The sequence below is a fragment of the Lycium ferocissimum genome, chromosome 9, assembly GCF_029784015.1.
Source record: "Lycium ferocissimum isolate CSIRO_LF1 chromosome 9, AGI_CSIRO_Lferr_CH_V1, whole genome shotgun sequence".
Classification (NCBI taxonomy): domain Eukaryota; kingdom Viridiplantae; phylum Streptophyta; class Magnoliopsida; order Solanales; family Solanaceae; genus Lycium; species Lycium ferocissimum.
In genome coordinates, this window is record NC_081350.1 from 16,669,901 (window position 1) to 16,687,035 (window position 17,135).

The window sequence follows — 17,135 nt, forward strand, 5'->3', positions numbered from 1 at the left end:
GAAAAATTAAAGTTCCACCCCAAAACCTCAATTGCATTACACTCAAATAGTGAAATTCTTTTGATATCCATGAAGTTTTCCATTGAGCTGTTTCCTTTCATTATTACTGCTGTAGAATCATTTTATCTGACACATGTTCAACTACTATAAGAAAACTTTAATATAGTTGGGAATTGTAGTAATGAGCTTTGTTAGTCTAAATACCAACTTGGCGGATTGTATTGACATAGGCAAAAAATAATACAATGTTTGATTAACCACATAAGAAAAATAATAGCCGCCATAACTAATACTATACTACTATAACATTTAGTAGGCGGTATTAAATAATATCTGCATTAAGTCATAAGAGAATTTATTTATTTATATGCGGGATAGAATGTAAAAGAACAACACGTGTACAAACAATAAATGCAATAAACTAGTTAAAGACAAAAATATCACCCTCTTAAATATAAATCATCACGACTGTTAAATTAAAATTAAAAAAAAAAAAAACATCACGACATTAACAATTTTGTCATCATTAATCATCCCACTAATAATCGTTGCATTATAATCCCCATATAATTATTGATTAATATGTAAACCAGACGACCACCAAATGTTGTACAAACTATATTATAATGGAATAGCATTTACCAATCAATCGAAATAATGTGCTAGATTCTTGTTCTCTTCTTTCCTTCCCAAAGCCACAAGACCATAAAAAGATCCAAAACTAGGATGCAATCTGGAAAACTCTATTGTACCAAATAGAATGAAGTATCATGTGGAACATATCATATTTTACAGGTTCAGGATGCCAAAGGAAATGTTGTTGTACCTTGATCACATTGTTATACAGTTTCAGATATCTTCTCAGCGAGATCGATTCGAGTATAGACTTCAGATTAGGAATGTCCTTCTCTAGGACGAAAACAGCAAAGGATTCCCAATTCAATGTCTCCAAAAATGGTGGTACGAAGTTGTCAGATATGATCACGGGAACACATTCGTAGGAAACAGCCTCCACGACTCGTGGACTGTTGACTTCATAACCCCTTGCGCATATACAGTACTTGGTGCTCTTCATGTGGTGGATGTAGTCAGTCTTGCGCATCCGGCCAAAGATTTTCATGTTTGGATCTTTGTTTTGCCAGTGCTTTAAAAGAATAGGACGGACGTAACCATGCATACTGCCAGCGAAGAAAGCAAGAAATTTTCGTTGGCTAGGACGTTTGCCTCCAAGGCTTCTCGATGGATCAGCTGAGCCAATGTTCGTTTCAGGTAGAGAAGCATCCTTGCCTAACTTGAATCCTTCTTTCAAATCAGCATTGCATAAAGACTTTATGCAATTGGCCATCTCACGCCTAGTTTCTTCTGGGGCCTAAGATAAAAGAAGAGAAAGACACTTCATAGCCATACACAACTCCTTATTCTCCCATCAAAGTGAAACTTGCACACGACATACAGTCAGACCTCTCTATAACAGTCAATTTCTATAACAACATTTCACTAAATGGACTAGTTTCTTTGGAACCGACTTTCATGTTATAGCAGCCCAGTCGCTACAACCGACTTTCTTTGGAACATTTCGCTATAGCAGCCAAAAATTATTGGAACAAACGATGCTTTTATAGAGAGGTTTGACTGTATAATCCTACATAGAGAAATAGATTGAACATAGATGATAATAAGAACTTGTTATAGCATACCCAGTCGTGGCAAGCAACAAGAAAATGGTCAGCTCCTTGTGTTCTGTTCCAAAACGGATATCTTCCCTTGATCAAATCAACATAGTTTTTCAAATATGCTTTTAAATTAGTGAAGCTGTGAGAACCAGGCACATATAGCACTTCTTCCAAAATTTGAGAACTAAACGGCAAGTAAAACAGGTGTGCTTTGTTTGGGTCTTTGGTGAGGAAGTGCTGGCTAGCTTTTAACTGCTTCATGAACCAACCTTCTGAAGCATAGATGCCCGTGAGCCTTGATTGATGGAATACGGGTCTCTTGCCTTCCCTGTAGATGTAAACCTTGAGATTCCGTTCCATTAACTCATAGCTCCTGCATTTGATGAATAAAATCTTTTAAACATACAGCTATCTTGAGATTCATCCGAACCAGCAAAAGCCAATTTATCTTATCCTGACAATAGAGTCTTGGGGACTGATACTATATGTTCTATAACTAATTTTATCCTTTTCAAATATGCAAGTAAATAACTAAAAGTAACGTTTGTCAGAAATTGGTGTCTATACATGGAATGATCAAGCAGATTATGCAGTATGCAGCTCATAAATGATGCTTGCGTATACTAGACAAGTTATGAGCCAAATTTTGACATGGTAGCAATTAATAGAGTATGTCTTTTTATGACAATTTTAGTAGATGAACAAATTGATTTGCAAGACAAATACCAACAACCAAGTGTACCTTATAAACTTTGAAACATTGTGATAAACTGGTGCATGTAAGCCAAGATCACCGATACTGTTAGCTGCACTTTCAATCTGTGATTTTGCACTGAGCAATTCTTCATCACTGGCTGAAGACCACTTCGGATTCTGGCAGAATTGAATATGCAAAAGGAATTAGCAATGATTTCCTTCAACGAATTAGCTTTCCGATATCTTAACATATTACCTAGACATACCGTTAGAAGGTTCGAGGGGTGATGACTCCGAAGCAACATATTAGTCATTTCAGATATTGACACTACACCTTTCACTGGCTTATCCGATGCTTCCTTCACAGAAGGAGTTTTGGCACCATAGGGTGTATGAGAACTAGCCAGAGTAGTCAAATTATCGTGAACAGCAAGAGCTTTGTTCAAAGTGGAAGCGTTCCCTGACAAGGCAAGATCATTTCTTAATAGCTCTGTTGCTTTATTTGGAGCAGTAGTCGAATTATCGTCAACATGTCTAAGTGAAACAGAGGGAGCTGGTGAATTCATCGTCTGTACTGCAGCATTCGACTTTAAAGGGACAAATGCAACTACTTCATTATTCTGAGTAGTTGTGGCCCCACCGGGATTATCAGAACTATGCAGAACTATCGAATTATCATCAACATGTCTAAGTGAAACAGATGGAGCTGGTGAAATCATTGGCGGTAATGAGATGTTGGAGGCTAGAGGGGCAATATCGTCTTTACTTTGTTCTTCCAACATCGGGGCTACATTTTCATTCTTCCCTTTGAATATATTCTCAAATTCCTTAGCTCTCTCTGGAGCTAAGTCCCTGTTTGGTTTCAGCAATTCCACTCCAGAACTGTCATTTGGCTCAATCGGAAAAATAGAGTCGTTTCTCTTCATTTTCCCATCGAATCCCACAGTAAAGTTGAATTGTGTATTAACGTTGTTCGTTCTATTGGAATTTACACCAGAACATAGGGACCCTATAAAGTTTCCATATGGAAGTTCAAAATATTGTTGAACAAGTATAGAAAATGCAAACACACCTCCCATTACCCATAATACTCTCCTGGTCTCAGCCCGGCATAAAAATAGATGGAAATCAGAACCCATAATTTCTATTTCTTGAATTTACCACTTGCCAAATACATTAATACAATGGTCATCTAAAAGCTCCTGCAAATTTCCCAAAGGCCATAGCCTAATTATTATCCTTGCCAATCACTTGAATCTTGATTGAATCACTGGACATAACAAAAGGCATAATCAAAACCAAAAAGATTCACAGAGAAATTTCAAAGAAAAAATGAACTCAAAAAAATTGACAATTCTTTAGATTAAACCAAGATTTCCAGACAAAAAAATGGTTGAGCTGCATAATCAGGCTTCCATGAGTTCAATTGCAGTTAGTGCTAGGATTAAAAAAAAAAAAAAAAAAAAAAAAAGGACAATTCAATAACAAACTCAACATACACATTGAAGAACAAAAAAGAAGAAAAGAAAGAAAAAGACAAAGGTAATAATTGTTATATATAGGTTAAGATTGTATTCCACTTGTATTAAAACTCTATTCCACAACTATAAATACCACATGCACAGCTTACCATAGAAGAAAAAAGTGTGGTGACCTATTGTTCAGCAAGTCTGAAGTTTCTTGCGGCAAGTCCACATAAATTTTGGCTGGCAAAGCTGCTAAAAAGAAAAATGATTAGCACATGACAAAAATAGCAGTAAAATTATTAGAATTTACAATATAAGTCCTTACTAAATAAGTTAAATAAATAACCTCTCTATCTAAATCCCAAATTTGAAGAATTACCTCTAATATATGATGCTACTTAGAACAAGAGTTTCCCTCTGTATCTTGTTATTTTTCCTCCATGAATATCAAGAAATACATGAAGTTGTTGAATAAAGAAGTGTGTAAAGCCATGCAAGAGGCTAGATTCTGGGCACTGCGTTAATTCTTTCCAAGTATTAATTACTTAATGAATGCCACACGTCCTCCTTAAGTCAAGAGTGTTTTTTGGTTTCTTTAGGCGTTTTGGAATTTCAAGAGAATTGGAGAATGAATTTTCTGAAGAAAGGTGGTGTTGTTTGTGATGACATTGATAGACACGATATTTGGCGTAAATGCTACTCTAATTTATTTTCTTTCCTTAATTAATTGATTCTTAAATTGGATTTGTTCTCTTTTTCTCTTCTTGTGATTTTGCTTAGATAAGGCAAGTTGTTAGAGCTTATAACAATCTCTACATATTTGACGTGCTGTTATTTTCGTTCCCGTTTGGACATATAATTATTTTGTTTTTGTCAAAAAAGAATCGAATTACTGTTTAGCTATATTATTTTAGTTAATTTTACAAGTTTGGTAAAATATCTTTTTCTACAAACCTTAACATTTTTCAAATAAAATGCATATCCAGATATAACTTTAATTTTCAAACACCTTTTTCCAAATTAATTTCAAATACTACTTCTTCCGTCCCATATTACTTGGTCACTTTTCCTTTTGTACACTCCTTAAGAAATCATAAATAAAAGATATATTTTACTACCTTACCCCCATTTCTCTTTAATAAATACATTCTAATCAATATTGATTATTTTTTAGTACATTTAATATTAAGGGTAAGATGGAAAAGATTTAATTAATTTTATCTTAATTTTATAAATGAACAAGTAATTTGAGATATATATTTTTAGTAATGTGATCAAGTAATATGAGACTGAGGGAGTATTTTTTTTAAGATTGCTACCTAAATTCATATCTGAACTTCCGTGTAAAATCGAATTTTTCGTCTTTTTTGTTATTATTATTATAATTATAATGAAGGTCCACACGAGTTCTTCTAGAACAAACAAGAACTTATTACCATGAAGTACACCATGGTAATATTTGTTAGGTTGGTAATGACAGATAAGCACTACTCGCTCCGTTCCAATATATAATTAAGTTTTTATGGGGTGACACGCTTTTAAGAAATTTAATTAGTACTCTCTTAGATTCAAAAAAGTGTCCATTTAACTATTTACATATTCAATAAGAAAATATTAACTTCTAGACAAAAATAAATAATTTGACCAAATTATCTCTAATTAAATAGGTATTGAAATTTGATCACTTAAAAATTTGAAAAAATAAAGTTAATTTTTTCTTGATTTAGTAAGTGGATACTCTTTTTGAATAAAAAATACTCCCTCTGTTCACTTTTACTTGTCCACTATGAACTTTGCACACTCCTTAAGAAATAATAAATGAAGTTCATAATTTACCATCATACCCATATTAATTGATGCATAATTTTAATCAACTTGAAAAAATGATTTGAAATTAGTAATTAATGCTATAGATAAAACAGAAAAAAAAAAACTGTCTTCTCTTAAAATGCTAAAAGTGACAAATAAAAGTGAAAATCTATTTTTAGAAGACTAAGTGGACATTCTTTTTGAAGCAGGGGGATTAGCATTAATGAAATGATCATTTGACTAAATCACCCTATGTGTTTTCCCATCTCTTTAAAGAAATAGTGAGTGTTGGGATATGAAAACTGTATTAAAAAGAAGGATAATGTTGAAAAAATTTAATTGAGACCGTTTTGGACTTTGAACAATTCACTTATTTTGTACCAAAAAAAGAAAATTCAATTATTTTAAAATGGAGGAAGTATAATTTTTAAAACAACACATTACGGTCTCAACTCTCAAATAATGATGAAGTGAAAGGAGGCTAATGTAATTGCAAGTCTAATAAAATGACATTTTAGTCTCTACTGATTACAACACAAGATACTATTCTGCGTTTTTGGATCTTGACGGCTTTTGAAGCTTTTCATGTAATCGTTTACTCGTTTTGCAAACTTCAAACTTAACAATGTTTTTCTATTCAAAAGGATGACATTCGGAGTATATTATAATCAATACGACAACTTTTTTATTAATGATATCAATACTACTCTAACTTTTTTTATTAATGATATCAATACTACTCTAACTTTTTTATTAATGACTAGATGGGCATGGCCAGTGCCAACACTAAGTCATCAATTTTACGTGTAGTTTGTGTCAATAGGCAAATAAGTACCACAACTAAGCTAGGAACCAGCTTGTTATTCAAGATGTAAGTCAATATAAATTTAACTTCCTCCCTTAATCAATCCGACTATAGCTAGCAAATGACTTTGCAGAATAGGTCTAAGCTTTGAAAATGCTCTTCACATTAAAGACACTGGTGCAACCGGTTGCCGTATAATGTAGGATTTGATGGCCAATGCATAATTCAACATTTATCGACTCAATAGGTAGCAAAGTAGCGATAGTTAATCGGAGAAAAACCGAAAATGATTATCGTGAATTTACTAAGTGGCTTTTAGGCCTATCGTGAATTTAATATAAAACTTCCACCCAAAGATAAAAAGTCATATATATGCATTTTAGATGGGCTTATGCCTATAAGTTATAGTGGAGAAAAAAAAATAAGTTAGTGGTATTTAACTTATTTTTTTGACTATATGAATTTACTTTATGTTCTTTTTAATAACTTCCAAAAATGGGCTCAATTATTTTTTTGATTATTTTAAGCACAAAATGATTTAAAATGTACTCAAACACTCAAAAAAGCTGAAAACAGCTTATAAGCAACTTATAAGCCAATCCAAACGGGCTCTTCCTTTTATCAACATTGACTATGTTTGATCCAAAGATGCATCTTTTACCACTGATTTTTGATGTACAGAAGATCAAGTTCATCTATTAGGAGTACACAAAATTATTGGTCCTTTTTGCTACATTCAGCTATATTCGGAAATTGCTACTCTAGACGTGAAGTGTCTTTTTTCGATAAACCTTATTAAGCCTAGTAAGTGCTTCATAAATACTCTGCAAAGCCTAGAACATCAAACATGTATAAGCAATTCATAAAATTGCTTTTCTGGTCCATCCACCGTTAAGCTCCTTGGTCACATATTAATCCATCGGTTGGGCAGCAAGTAAGAACCATTATAAGAATATAGCCAAAAGGCAAAGTTGGAGTCAAAATAGATTGCAATGATCGTCAACAAAACAGAAGTTTATAATCTCATGATTATAGTTTTAATTGTGACACCTGACAAAACAATCCGTATGTTGTACTATGTTGCAATAAGAGTTTTTTGAGCAATAATCTAACTTATTCGTGAACTACCAAGTATATTTCAGCTGCAGTCACTATAGTGACACTGGGAGTAAGAATTATTTAGAGCTACGTCTGATATTAAAAATTATGATACTTTTCTGCATCTACGTAGTCATCACAGTATATAATTTCTGATTTTCATCGTTAAAGTTCAGAGAAATCACACATATATGTATCTTTGTTAATGTTACAGGGGCAGGGCTAGAAAAAAAAAATCATATTCTGTGCAAATCAACGCCTGAAATCACATGTAACAACAAAGGTAAAAATGAAAAATTACTTAATTACCATCTTGTCAATCGTAAAAGGACTAAAGAAAGGCAATTGAGATACTAACATTTCATACTGCAGTAGCAAAGTCTATCTCTTCCACCTCTAAAATCTTCATTCCAGAAAATTTGAAGGTGCTTGAACATGGAAAGGGTGGACATGTGTACAAAGGCTGCCACAAGTGCAGTTCAGAAATCAATGCGATCAAAGTTGTCCATGGTGACAGTGAACCACAAAAGTTGTTGTCTGATCCTCCATGAAGCCTCAATCCTTTGCTGGACGAATTTTCCTACGTCATCAATTGCCGGATGTCATCAATATGCTCGACGGAGTCACAGAGACGTAGATATTCTCATGGAGTATATGGATACCAGCACACAGGAAAACCTTCGAAATCATATAACCTTCAATAATGGAGGAGGAAAAAGGGATAGCGTTAAGCGCCAGCGAAGTTACAGCTCCGCTGGGAAGGATTCGAAAAGGCGTGACAGGTTATGAGGGAAGATGGATCGATTTTGGGGGAAGAGGTGTTGATGAAATGTGGCCTCAAGCATCCAATTTATTTCTGAAAAAGGAAAAGTTATCATTAGTTAAAGCTGAAATCACCTAGGAAAAACCATCTCCATAATTTTTGCGAACAAAAGGATTGAACTTTTTTATCTTGCTTCTTTAAAATAAGTCAAAAATATCTTCAAACACCGTGGCGAAAGCATAGCGTAATGCTAGAAACTGAGAAAAACCATATCACACCTCATGAGGAGGAGGAGAAAACCAAAAGACGCAACATGACTATAATCTACATACCAAACAAAGTATGAATAGAAAAAAAAAAATGGACAAACTTTGAGAGAGTGAAGATATTCAAATTCTGATCATCAACAAAGAAGTGGAATAAACAAAGAAAATTTGAAGAAAGGACTTACCAAATCTGAGAGCTCACTTTGAAAGATTGAGCAACAGATAGATCAAGACTTATTATCAAGTAGAAGAAATTTAAGAATTCTTAAACTTGAGCAGTAGAATTATGCAAGAGAGCTATCTACATACATATTATATTTGATTGAGATAACAAAATGCAGAATAAGTTCGCAATGTGAAGTTCAAGTAATTTAGCTAAGCAGCTCCAGGTGAGGAGTCTCAGCCAATATAGGCCTCTTAGTCAATATAGATCTTTTAAGTTTGAGCAGTGTTATAAGCAAGTCCCTTTTCTTGAATACTCTTGACTATTTTTCACAACACTGCAAGCAGTAAAGAAAATGCATACACATACTATTGTTAATTCAAAGGAAGCATAGACAACGAAAAGCAAATGAATCCTTCAACTCAGTCAGAGCTATCATTTAAAATCCTTCATATCAACCATAGGAGGAGAAGTCCAACCTATGAAGACACACAACTTCATAAAACACACTCGAACACGACAAATTTCCTATCGTTCCAGAATTGAAATTAGAATTGAAAGAACTTCCTTGTTATTTTCATATTTCAGTTTTTATGCATTCTAACTATCACCCAATGTGCATCTGAGAGGAAACAACTCAACAAAACAGAGAGATTTGATACTAAAAGGGAGAAGATGAAGAGAAGCACAAAACAAAGTCAAGAAACTCACCAAAATAGAGAGATCCAACTTTGAAACTGAATTTGTTTTAGCTTGAAATGTCCAATGCCTCCTATTAAACTTGAAATGTCCAATGTCCGTTCTTTTACCTTTTTTGTTCAATAATTCGCTGAAAATTTTAACTTTATAGAAAAAACTCCCTTCAAACAAATCTATACACCTTTATTTACAAACAATAAATTTTTTTATACGTGATCAATCACTATATATTTGTAAATATAACAACTTCAATCTCTAAACAGGGGAGTCAGCAAACTAAAAGAAAAGAAAATGCAACTCCATTGAAGATAACATATTTTTCTTTTTAAAGTTTTCCACAATAATCTTTGTTGTGGGGGCATATTTTGAGGCTCAGATGTGTATAATCAGGGGAAAGGAGACAACACATCCTCTGTGGCTTCAAACCTCGGTTGCACTACGAATAAGCCCTCCGGGTCGCCCCGCCAAGATACGGGTCCCGTTCCTTTGCCAGATGAACTGTAGACAATTTAATCATCACAACCTCTTATTCTTTACAGCAATAATAGTAATAATATCCATACCCTTCCGTCCACTACTAGTCCTTCCACTCGCTTAGCTCATTTATCCGTAATTCTTCTTAACTACATGTTTGTACTGCTAAACATGCGTCAAAATTTTCCTAGTGTCCTGCTACTTCTTGCTCTTATCACGAAATCCTTACAGTTTACACTCTCTCTATTCTTCGTTCATCGAGCCTTTATCCGTCTTTCTGACGCTACGGCCGGGTTGTCTTCCATACACGTTCCCTGTATATCATTATATTTCCTCTATGATCGAATCTCTACGGTCTTTACAGGAATTCTTGTTCTATGTCACTGATCTTCTAATCAGTTGTGTCAACTCATCATCCACTTTCTTATCTTGATGATTGATCGGTTTCCTACAGCCAAATCGTCAAAGTATCCTTTTTACTTCCATGGTCAAAGATTTTCAGTTACGTTACTCCTAAATGCTCTCCTCCACTCATCATGTTATAGCATTGACCCTGAAGTTTATAGAATATCCTTTCAGAGTTGCAGATCTGTTTTATTTCTAAATCATCTTGTAGGAGAGCTTTCTCCCTTTCCAAGGTGATTATGTCCGCTTGATCGTGCATTTATCTCTTCGGTTGCCTCCCAAGAGCTGAGAATCCCTTAACATTGTTGCAGGACCTACTTATTTTTCCTCACTTCCCATTCCTATTCGTGGTTACTCCTCTTCAATCCCACTTATCAAAACATGTTCTTCTAATCCTGCGCATTCTTCTTTTGTTCCATGCTACCCTACTCCATTCCTTTCATATGCCTGCTTTCAAATTTCATCCAAATAGTCCTTTGCCTCGACTGTCGTCCTAAACTCTCTTGGTAGCTTTGCTCGCCCTCGTTGCTTACACTTCTCCCTTCTCTCAGGGAATCCTAGTTTCTTTACCTTTGTATACTCTCTTCTTCCCTTCCCCGATATTGTTGTATCAAGATTATCCATCTCTAACTCTTTTAAAGAAAATAATATCAGCTTGTTCTGTAGCACTTACCACTTAAACTGCAGTACCTCATTCAGTCAATATCTTCAACATATCACAATATCGACTATCGGACACACATATTGATTAGCATAACCACGCAAAAGGTATCATATATGCATCTTTACTAACGCCTTACTCACAAGGTATTTCCAACACTATTTGAACTCGTCCTAATCCTGGAGCTGTGACACACCTTCCTTCCCTTCACCGACCTAGTCCACCTCATCCTTCGCGATCTTTTAGAATTTCCAACCATTTCTCATGCTTCAAATTCCCCTTAAGTTATTCAAGTTCCTCATACTTCTCCTACATTTATATTTGTGGGATTTCTTAGAGCATTTCCTAAACTCTCAATGATACGTCTTTGGCAACATAGGCTTGATAATTAATCCCCACTTGAACACCTACTCCTCTTTCCTTTTATGCATAGGTCAATCAAGTGACCTTTATCACCTTCGTCTAACAGTGCAGGGTACCTCTACCGATAAGAGTCACATCTATTTTGCTACATGATCCTTTATCATATGACCAGAAACAAGTTGAAGTCCTAATGGATCCCAATAGAATTCTTTGATACCTCTCCTTTTAGGTTAAGAGAATCCATTGCTCTTCCGACTAAGTTAATGTTATTTTAACCTTTAGAATTCCGAACAATAACTGTCAATCCGCATACATAACTACTTTTCATCCCAAATTTCAAGACTCCCAATGGTGGCGAAAACATCTTAATTATGGTTACCTTTAAATACTTAAGTTATTGGTCCCCTTTAGAATTTCTGCTCACTATTGAGTATTATCCTGTAGTAATTGCACACACACATAGGAAATTTCAATAAAAACTTATATACCTGTAATCGACCTGTCCTGAGCTCGGTCTGTTGGGCTATAAAGTGAAGTGTCCTCTCCATTATCCTCCCACCACCGGCTAGTCTGGCCATCCTCATCTCTCTCATCTGAATCCGAGGAATACGGATACTCGGGCAACTCCTGGTTCACTGACGGCCAAGATAAAGGGCTGGAATAATCAGTAACACTCTCAGGCGTAGCTGGCCTGACATAGTGCTCTGCCATAGGAGCAGCTGGGGGAGTCGGCTCTGGTACTGATACAACCTCTGGGATCTCCTCCTCCGGTGTCCCATACGAACCTTCAGACGGGTCCGTGTCATAGCTGCCCTCCGGTGGATCCTCCTCTCTAGAAGTCAGAAATTCTGGGGGAATCGTCGCGGGGTCCTCAGAGGGATCAGTCTCAATGGAATAGCTAAGGCTCCTTCTGCTCGGTCCCGGAGCCTGTGGTCCTGAATCTACTCTAGGGGTCTTCTTAGCACCCCCACTGTCTGAGGCTGATCTCTTCATCTTTATCAATCTGTGCTTACCTACAGGAAAAGAGGGTCAGAAATAATCTTTCCTAGACTCTGGCTCTATCGCACGATCTAAGATAGAAGGAAAGGTCAGTGATTCCTAAATGCCCTGCAGCCTCCTGTTTATAAGTGTGGCCGGCTTCACACCTATAAACAGGACTCTACCAGACACGATCTGTAGACAATCCCTAGGACGAACTGCTCTGATACCACTTTTGTCACAGCCCAACCCGATGAGCCGCGACGGGTACTTGACCACTACTGACCGAGCACCCCTAACTCTTCCTTACTCTATACGAAGTAAACTGGTGGCCCATTTTACCTGACATTCGATTGTTACGCTCGCTATTACGCGCTATACATAAATAAATTGTACTTCTCGTAACCCCATAGATCATGCATGAGAATATATATATATATATATATATATATATATATATATATAGATCGACTTAGTCAATATGTACACTGTACGCAAAAGAAGGACAGCCAAAACCGCATGACATCCCACTATATACAACTGTCTACAGACCTCTATCGAATATAGACTGTAAAAAGGACAGGACAAGGCCCTGTCATACCCATATATCAAAAATAGCATACCAAAAGGGTGGTCGCTTCGGTCCAAATGGAGCTCGCTGGCTGAGACGGAAGAGAGATCCTACTAGTCTGGCTCACTCGGCTGGCTACCTGATCTTGCGGGCATGAACGCAGTGTCCAAAAAGAAAGGATGTCAGTACGAATAATGTACTGAGTATGTAAGGCATGAATAATAACATGATAATAGGTACAGAACATGAATAATGACATAATAAGAAATATGGAGCACAACATGAGATAAGAGAATAACCTGCACATCTGTTTGCCTCGTAAGGCGGATATTATGCATGCTTGGTTTTTTTTTTTTTTAAAACTGTAGAAAGGACAGGACAAGGCCCTGTCATACCCGTATATCAAAAATAGTATACCAAAAGGGAGGTCGCTCTGGTCCAAATAGAGCTCGCTGGCTGAGATGGAAGAGAGATCCTACTGTCCGGCTCACTCCTACCGGCTTACCCGATCCTGAACGCAGCGTCCAAAAAGAAAAGATGTCAGTACGAATAATGTACTGAGATGTAAGGCATGAATAATAACATGATAATAGGTACAGAACATGAATAATGACATAATAAGAAATATGGAGCATAACATGAGATAAAAGAATAACTTGTACATTTGTTTGCCTCGTAAGGCGGATATCATGCATGCTTGGTTTTTTTTTTTTTTTTAAAAAAGAAAACACTTTTCATGCATATCAAACTTAATAACATCATTAGCCCACGTCCGGGGTAACCATCTCACGCTGCCCACTAGTGGTGTCTGCCCGTGCCATTTAGACACGGGTTATTATCATTATCTATATCCGCCCACTACGCCCCGCCGTAAAATTGAGACACGGTGTAATCTTATATAACATAAGCATGCATAAGAGCCCAATCAAAAGCTGCGACTCTATCGGAGTGACGTAAGGTCAGTAACCTCCGATTACATTATGGAATGATCATCATCGCTATTTCTCACCTCGGGGAAACGAATAACATGAGATGAGACCATTATCAATGAATAAAATTGAAAAAAATCAAGAAATAGCTCAACATTCTCATATTCACATTGAACTCATAAGCTTGGGACTTTTAAACATGAAATCATCATCATCATAGAAATATTCTCATCTTTGACATCATCGTTATCATTGTAAAAACATGACCATCGTTGTCATCATAAGAGCTTACAGAATCATAAACCTCTAGTTTGGAAGATACGGACATTTAGGAAAACATTTATGGATTATCATAAAATGAGTCATGCCTTTGGAAAGAAGGGGACTAGCCTTAACATACCTGTTCGACCTCCTATTAGCTACGCTTATCCGTCCGAGCTCGTAAATCTACATTCGAGAGGATTCACACTATCGTTAGATGCATTGTCGCATATTTGAGCTAAGCCTTCAAATTAAACTATTCTATATTCTGCCAAAAATCGGGCAGCATCTCCCCTGTTTATATGCCTAGCTCAAAACTTCAATTCAACAACCAACAACAATACCAACATCACCCATAATATTCTCAATACCAAAATACTCCACAAACATTTCATATAGTGTTTATGCCATTTTTCCACTAACAAAAATCATTTTATAACTATTAAACAGCCCTATCTCCGTAAATAAACCAAGATTAACATTAATAATAAATGTTCATACCTTTCTCCCGATAATATTGCTATATCTTCACTCCTCCACCTTGAACTTAAGCCGAGACGCATCGCTATATGATTTATAATCGCAACTATAGGCTATCTGGACTGAAATTTGGGAATTATACCTGGTTTAGGCTTAAATTTTGGTGTTGGGAATTTAGGGAAAATTTCCAGAATATTAGAGAGAGTTTGGGGTGTTTGGGCTGAAGAAATAAGGGGGTGACCCCTTTATATAACGGTTCAGGTTCTGCCTGGATCGATTTAAATTTTGCTCAGCACGATCGCGCTGCCAAGTTGCGCGTTTGCGCTGAGTTACAGGGTCTAAACGCGCAGGGTTAATTTCCTGCCCTGACAGCTGATCTTAAAACGCGCATAACGTTTGATTCCGATGTCCGATTGACGCGCGGTTTGTTGCGTTGGAAACTAGACTTCCCGAACTTCACTTTAGGCTTTTGTTTCACTTCAAAACTCATAATATACTAAAAGATATCCTTTCTACAAGTCAGACCAAAGTTACCGTACCGAGTCTCATCTAACTTTCCTCCAGGGTTCCGGAAACTTAATCTCCCTGATTTCCTTGTCCTCCAACCCTTCCATAACCTACTATATGAACTTAACCCTGATAATCATAAAATGAACATATCTATAGCCTCGTATATCCTCAATTATAACCTCACGCCCACAATAGTACAACTACCACCTAGCGAATCTTAACATACCCAAACTATAGGGTGTAATAACTTCAATGTCTTCAATGGCTTTGATTTTGCCCGAGTTGATTTCAATCCCCTAGTTCGACACCATGAATCCCAAAAACTTACCTGATCTAACTCTGAAACACACTTCTCCGGATTCAGCTTCATGTTGTACTTGCGAAGTATATCGAAGGTATCCGGCAAATGTTTTAAATGGTCCTCTGTTTCCAGGGACTTAACTAACATTTCATCAATATAAACCTCCATTATCTTGCCTATCTGTTTTTGGAACATTAGGTTAACTAGGCGTTGGTAAGTTGCTCCGGCATTTTTTAATCCAAACGACATACATTGTAGTAATAAGTCCCATATCGGGTTATAAAAGAAGTTTTCTCTTGATCCTCCGGGTCCATCCAAATCTGGTTGTACCCGGAGTAAGCATCAAGAAAACTTAACATCTCATGTCCGGCCGTCGCATCGATCATTCGATCAATGTGAGGTATAGGGAATGAATCCTTCGGGCATGCTTTGTTCAGATCTTTATAGTCAACACACATTCTAAATTTATTACCTTTTTTTGGCACAACGACGACATTAGCTAACCAGTCCGGGTATTTAACCTCCCGGATAGAACCTATTTTTAAAAGCTTTGTTACCTCTTCTTTGACAAAGGCATGCTTTAATTCGGCTATCGGTCTTCTTTTCTGTTTGACGAGAGGAAATTTTTTATTGAGGCTAAGCTTATGCGTCGCCACCTCCGGTGGCACACCCGTCATGTCTAAATGGGACCAAGCAAAGCAATCAGCATTAGCTTGAAGAAATTTAATTAATTTGCTACTGAGCTCCGAGGTTAACCCCGTGCCTAGGTATACCTTTCTGTCGACAAGTGTACGAACAAGATAACCTGTTCCAATTCCTCTATGGTAGACTTGGTTGCGTCCGAATCGCCCGGTAATATGAACGATCTGGGCACACCGAAATCATCTTCTTCGAAGCTTAGGCTCGTCTCTTCCTATTCTTCATCCGAGCCTGAATTCTTTAATTTCTATTTAGTATTTTTGCCTTTGGTTGATTCAACAGCTTTTTGGACCGGTTCCTTCAGAATGAGGGACGCTTCTTCGACCGCGAACATCTCTCTTGCTGCGGGTTGTTCACCACGGACTGTTTTTATCCCTTCCGAGGTTGGGAATTTTAACATCTGATGCAATGTCGATGGTACTGCCCTCATGCTATGAATCCACGTTCTGTCGAGTAACGCATTATACTTCATCTCTCCCTCGATGACATAGACCACAGTTTGCTGAATAGTCCCATAGATGTTGACCGACAAAGAGTTTTCTCCCTTAGTAGTTTCGCTTGCCATATTGAATCCGCTGAGAACCCGAGCTGTCGAAAAAATTTGGTCCAAAGAACCTCAGTTGTTCTACTACTCTCCATCGGATAATGTTAGCCGAACTACCTGGGTCAATCAAAATACGTTTAACTTGATATTTAAAAGTAAGGATAAAAATTACCAACACATCATTGTGTGGTTGAATGATGCCTTCTGCATCCTCATCGTTGAAGGAAATAGATCCCTCCGACACGTAATCCATATTCCTCTTCTCTCGTACAATTAAAACTTTTGTTGTTTTTATCATCGGTCCTCGAGGTCTATCCGTTCCTTCGATTATCATATTGATCACTTGTTGTGGCTCTAAGGGCTCGACCTGTTTGTGATTTTCCCTACCTTTATAGTGTCCTTTGGCTCGCTCGCTCAAGAATTCACGAAGGTGACCATTTTTAACAACCGAGCCACCTCTTCTCTCAATTGGCGATAGTCTTCGGTTCTATGGCCAGGAGTCCCATGATACTCATACATCA

At 36.8% G+C, this 17,135-nt stretch overlaps 1 protein-coding gene across 2 annotated transcripts; it reads right to left on the reverse strand.

Moving 5' to 3' along the window:
* Positions 1-508: 508 nt before the first annotated feature.
* LOC132029721 (probable glycosyltransferase At5g03795) lies at positions 509-4,508 on the reverse strand. 2 transcript variants are annotated; one of them, XM_059419054.1, is made up of 6 exons: positions 4,215-4,508; positions 4,000-4,084; positions 2,636-3,639; positions 2,416-2,546; positions 1,698-2,046; positions 509-1,369 (listed from the first exon to the last, which is right to left on the reverse strand). In XM_059419054.1, exons 3-6 carry the CDS (start codon positions 3,506-3,508, stop codon positions 722-724), a joined length of 2,001 nt encoding a protein of 666 aa, XP_059275037.1. In that variant the 5' UTR covers positions 3,509-3,639; positions 4,000-4,084; positions 4,215-4,508; the 3' UTR covers positions 509-721. The 2 variants fall into 2 exon arrangements, with proteins under 2 accessions (XP_059275037.1, XP_059275038.1); XM_059419055.1 differs by having other exon boundaries at positions 4,000-4,087.
* Positions 4,509-17,135: the final 12,627 nt, after the last annotated feature.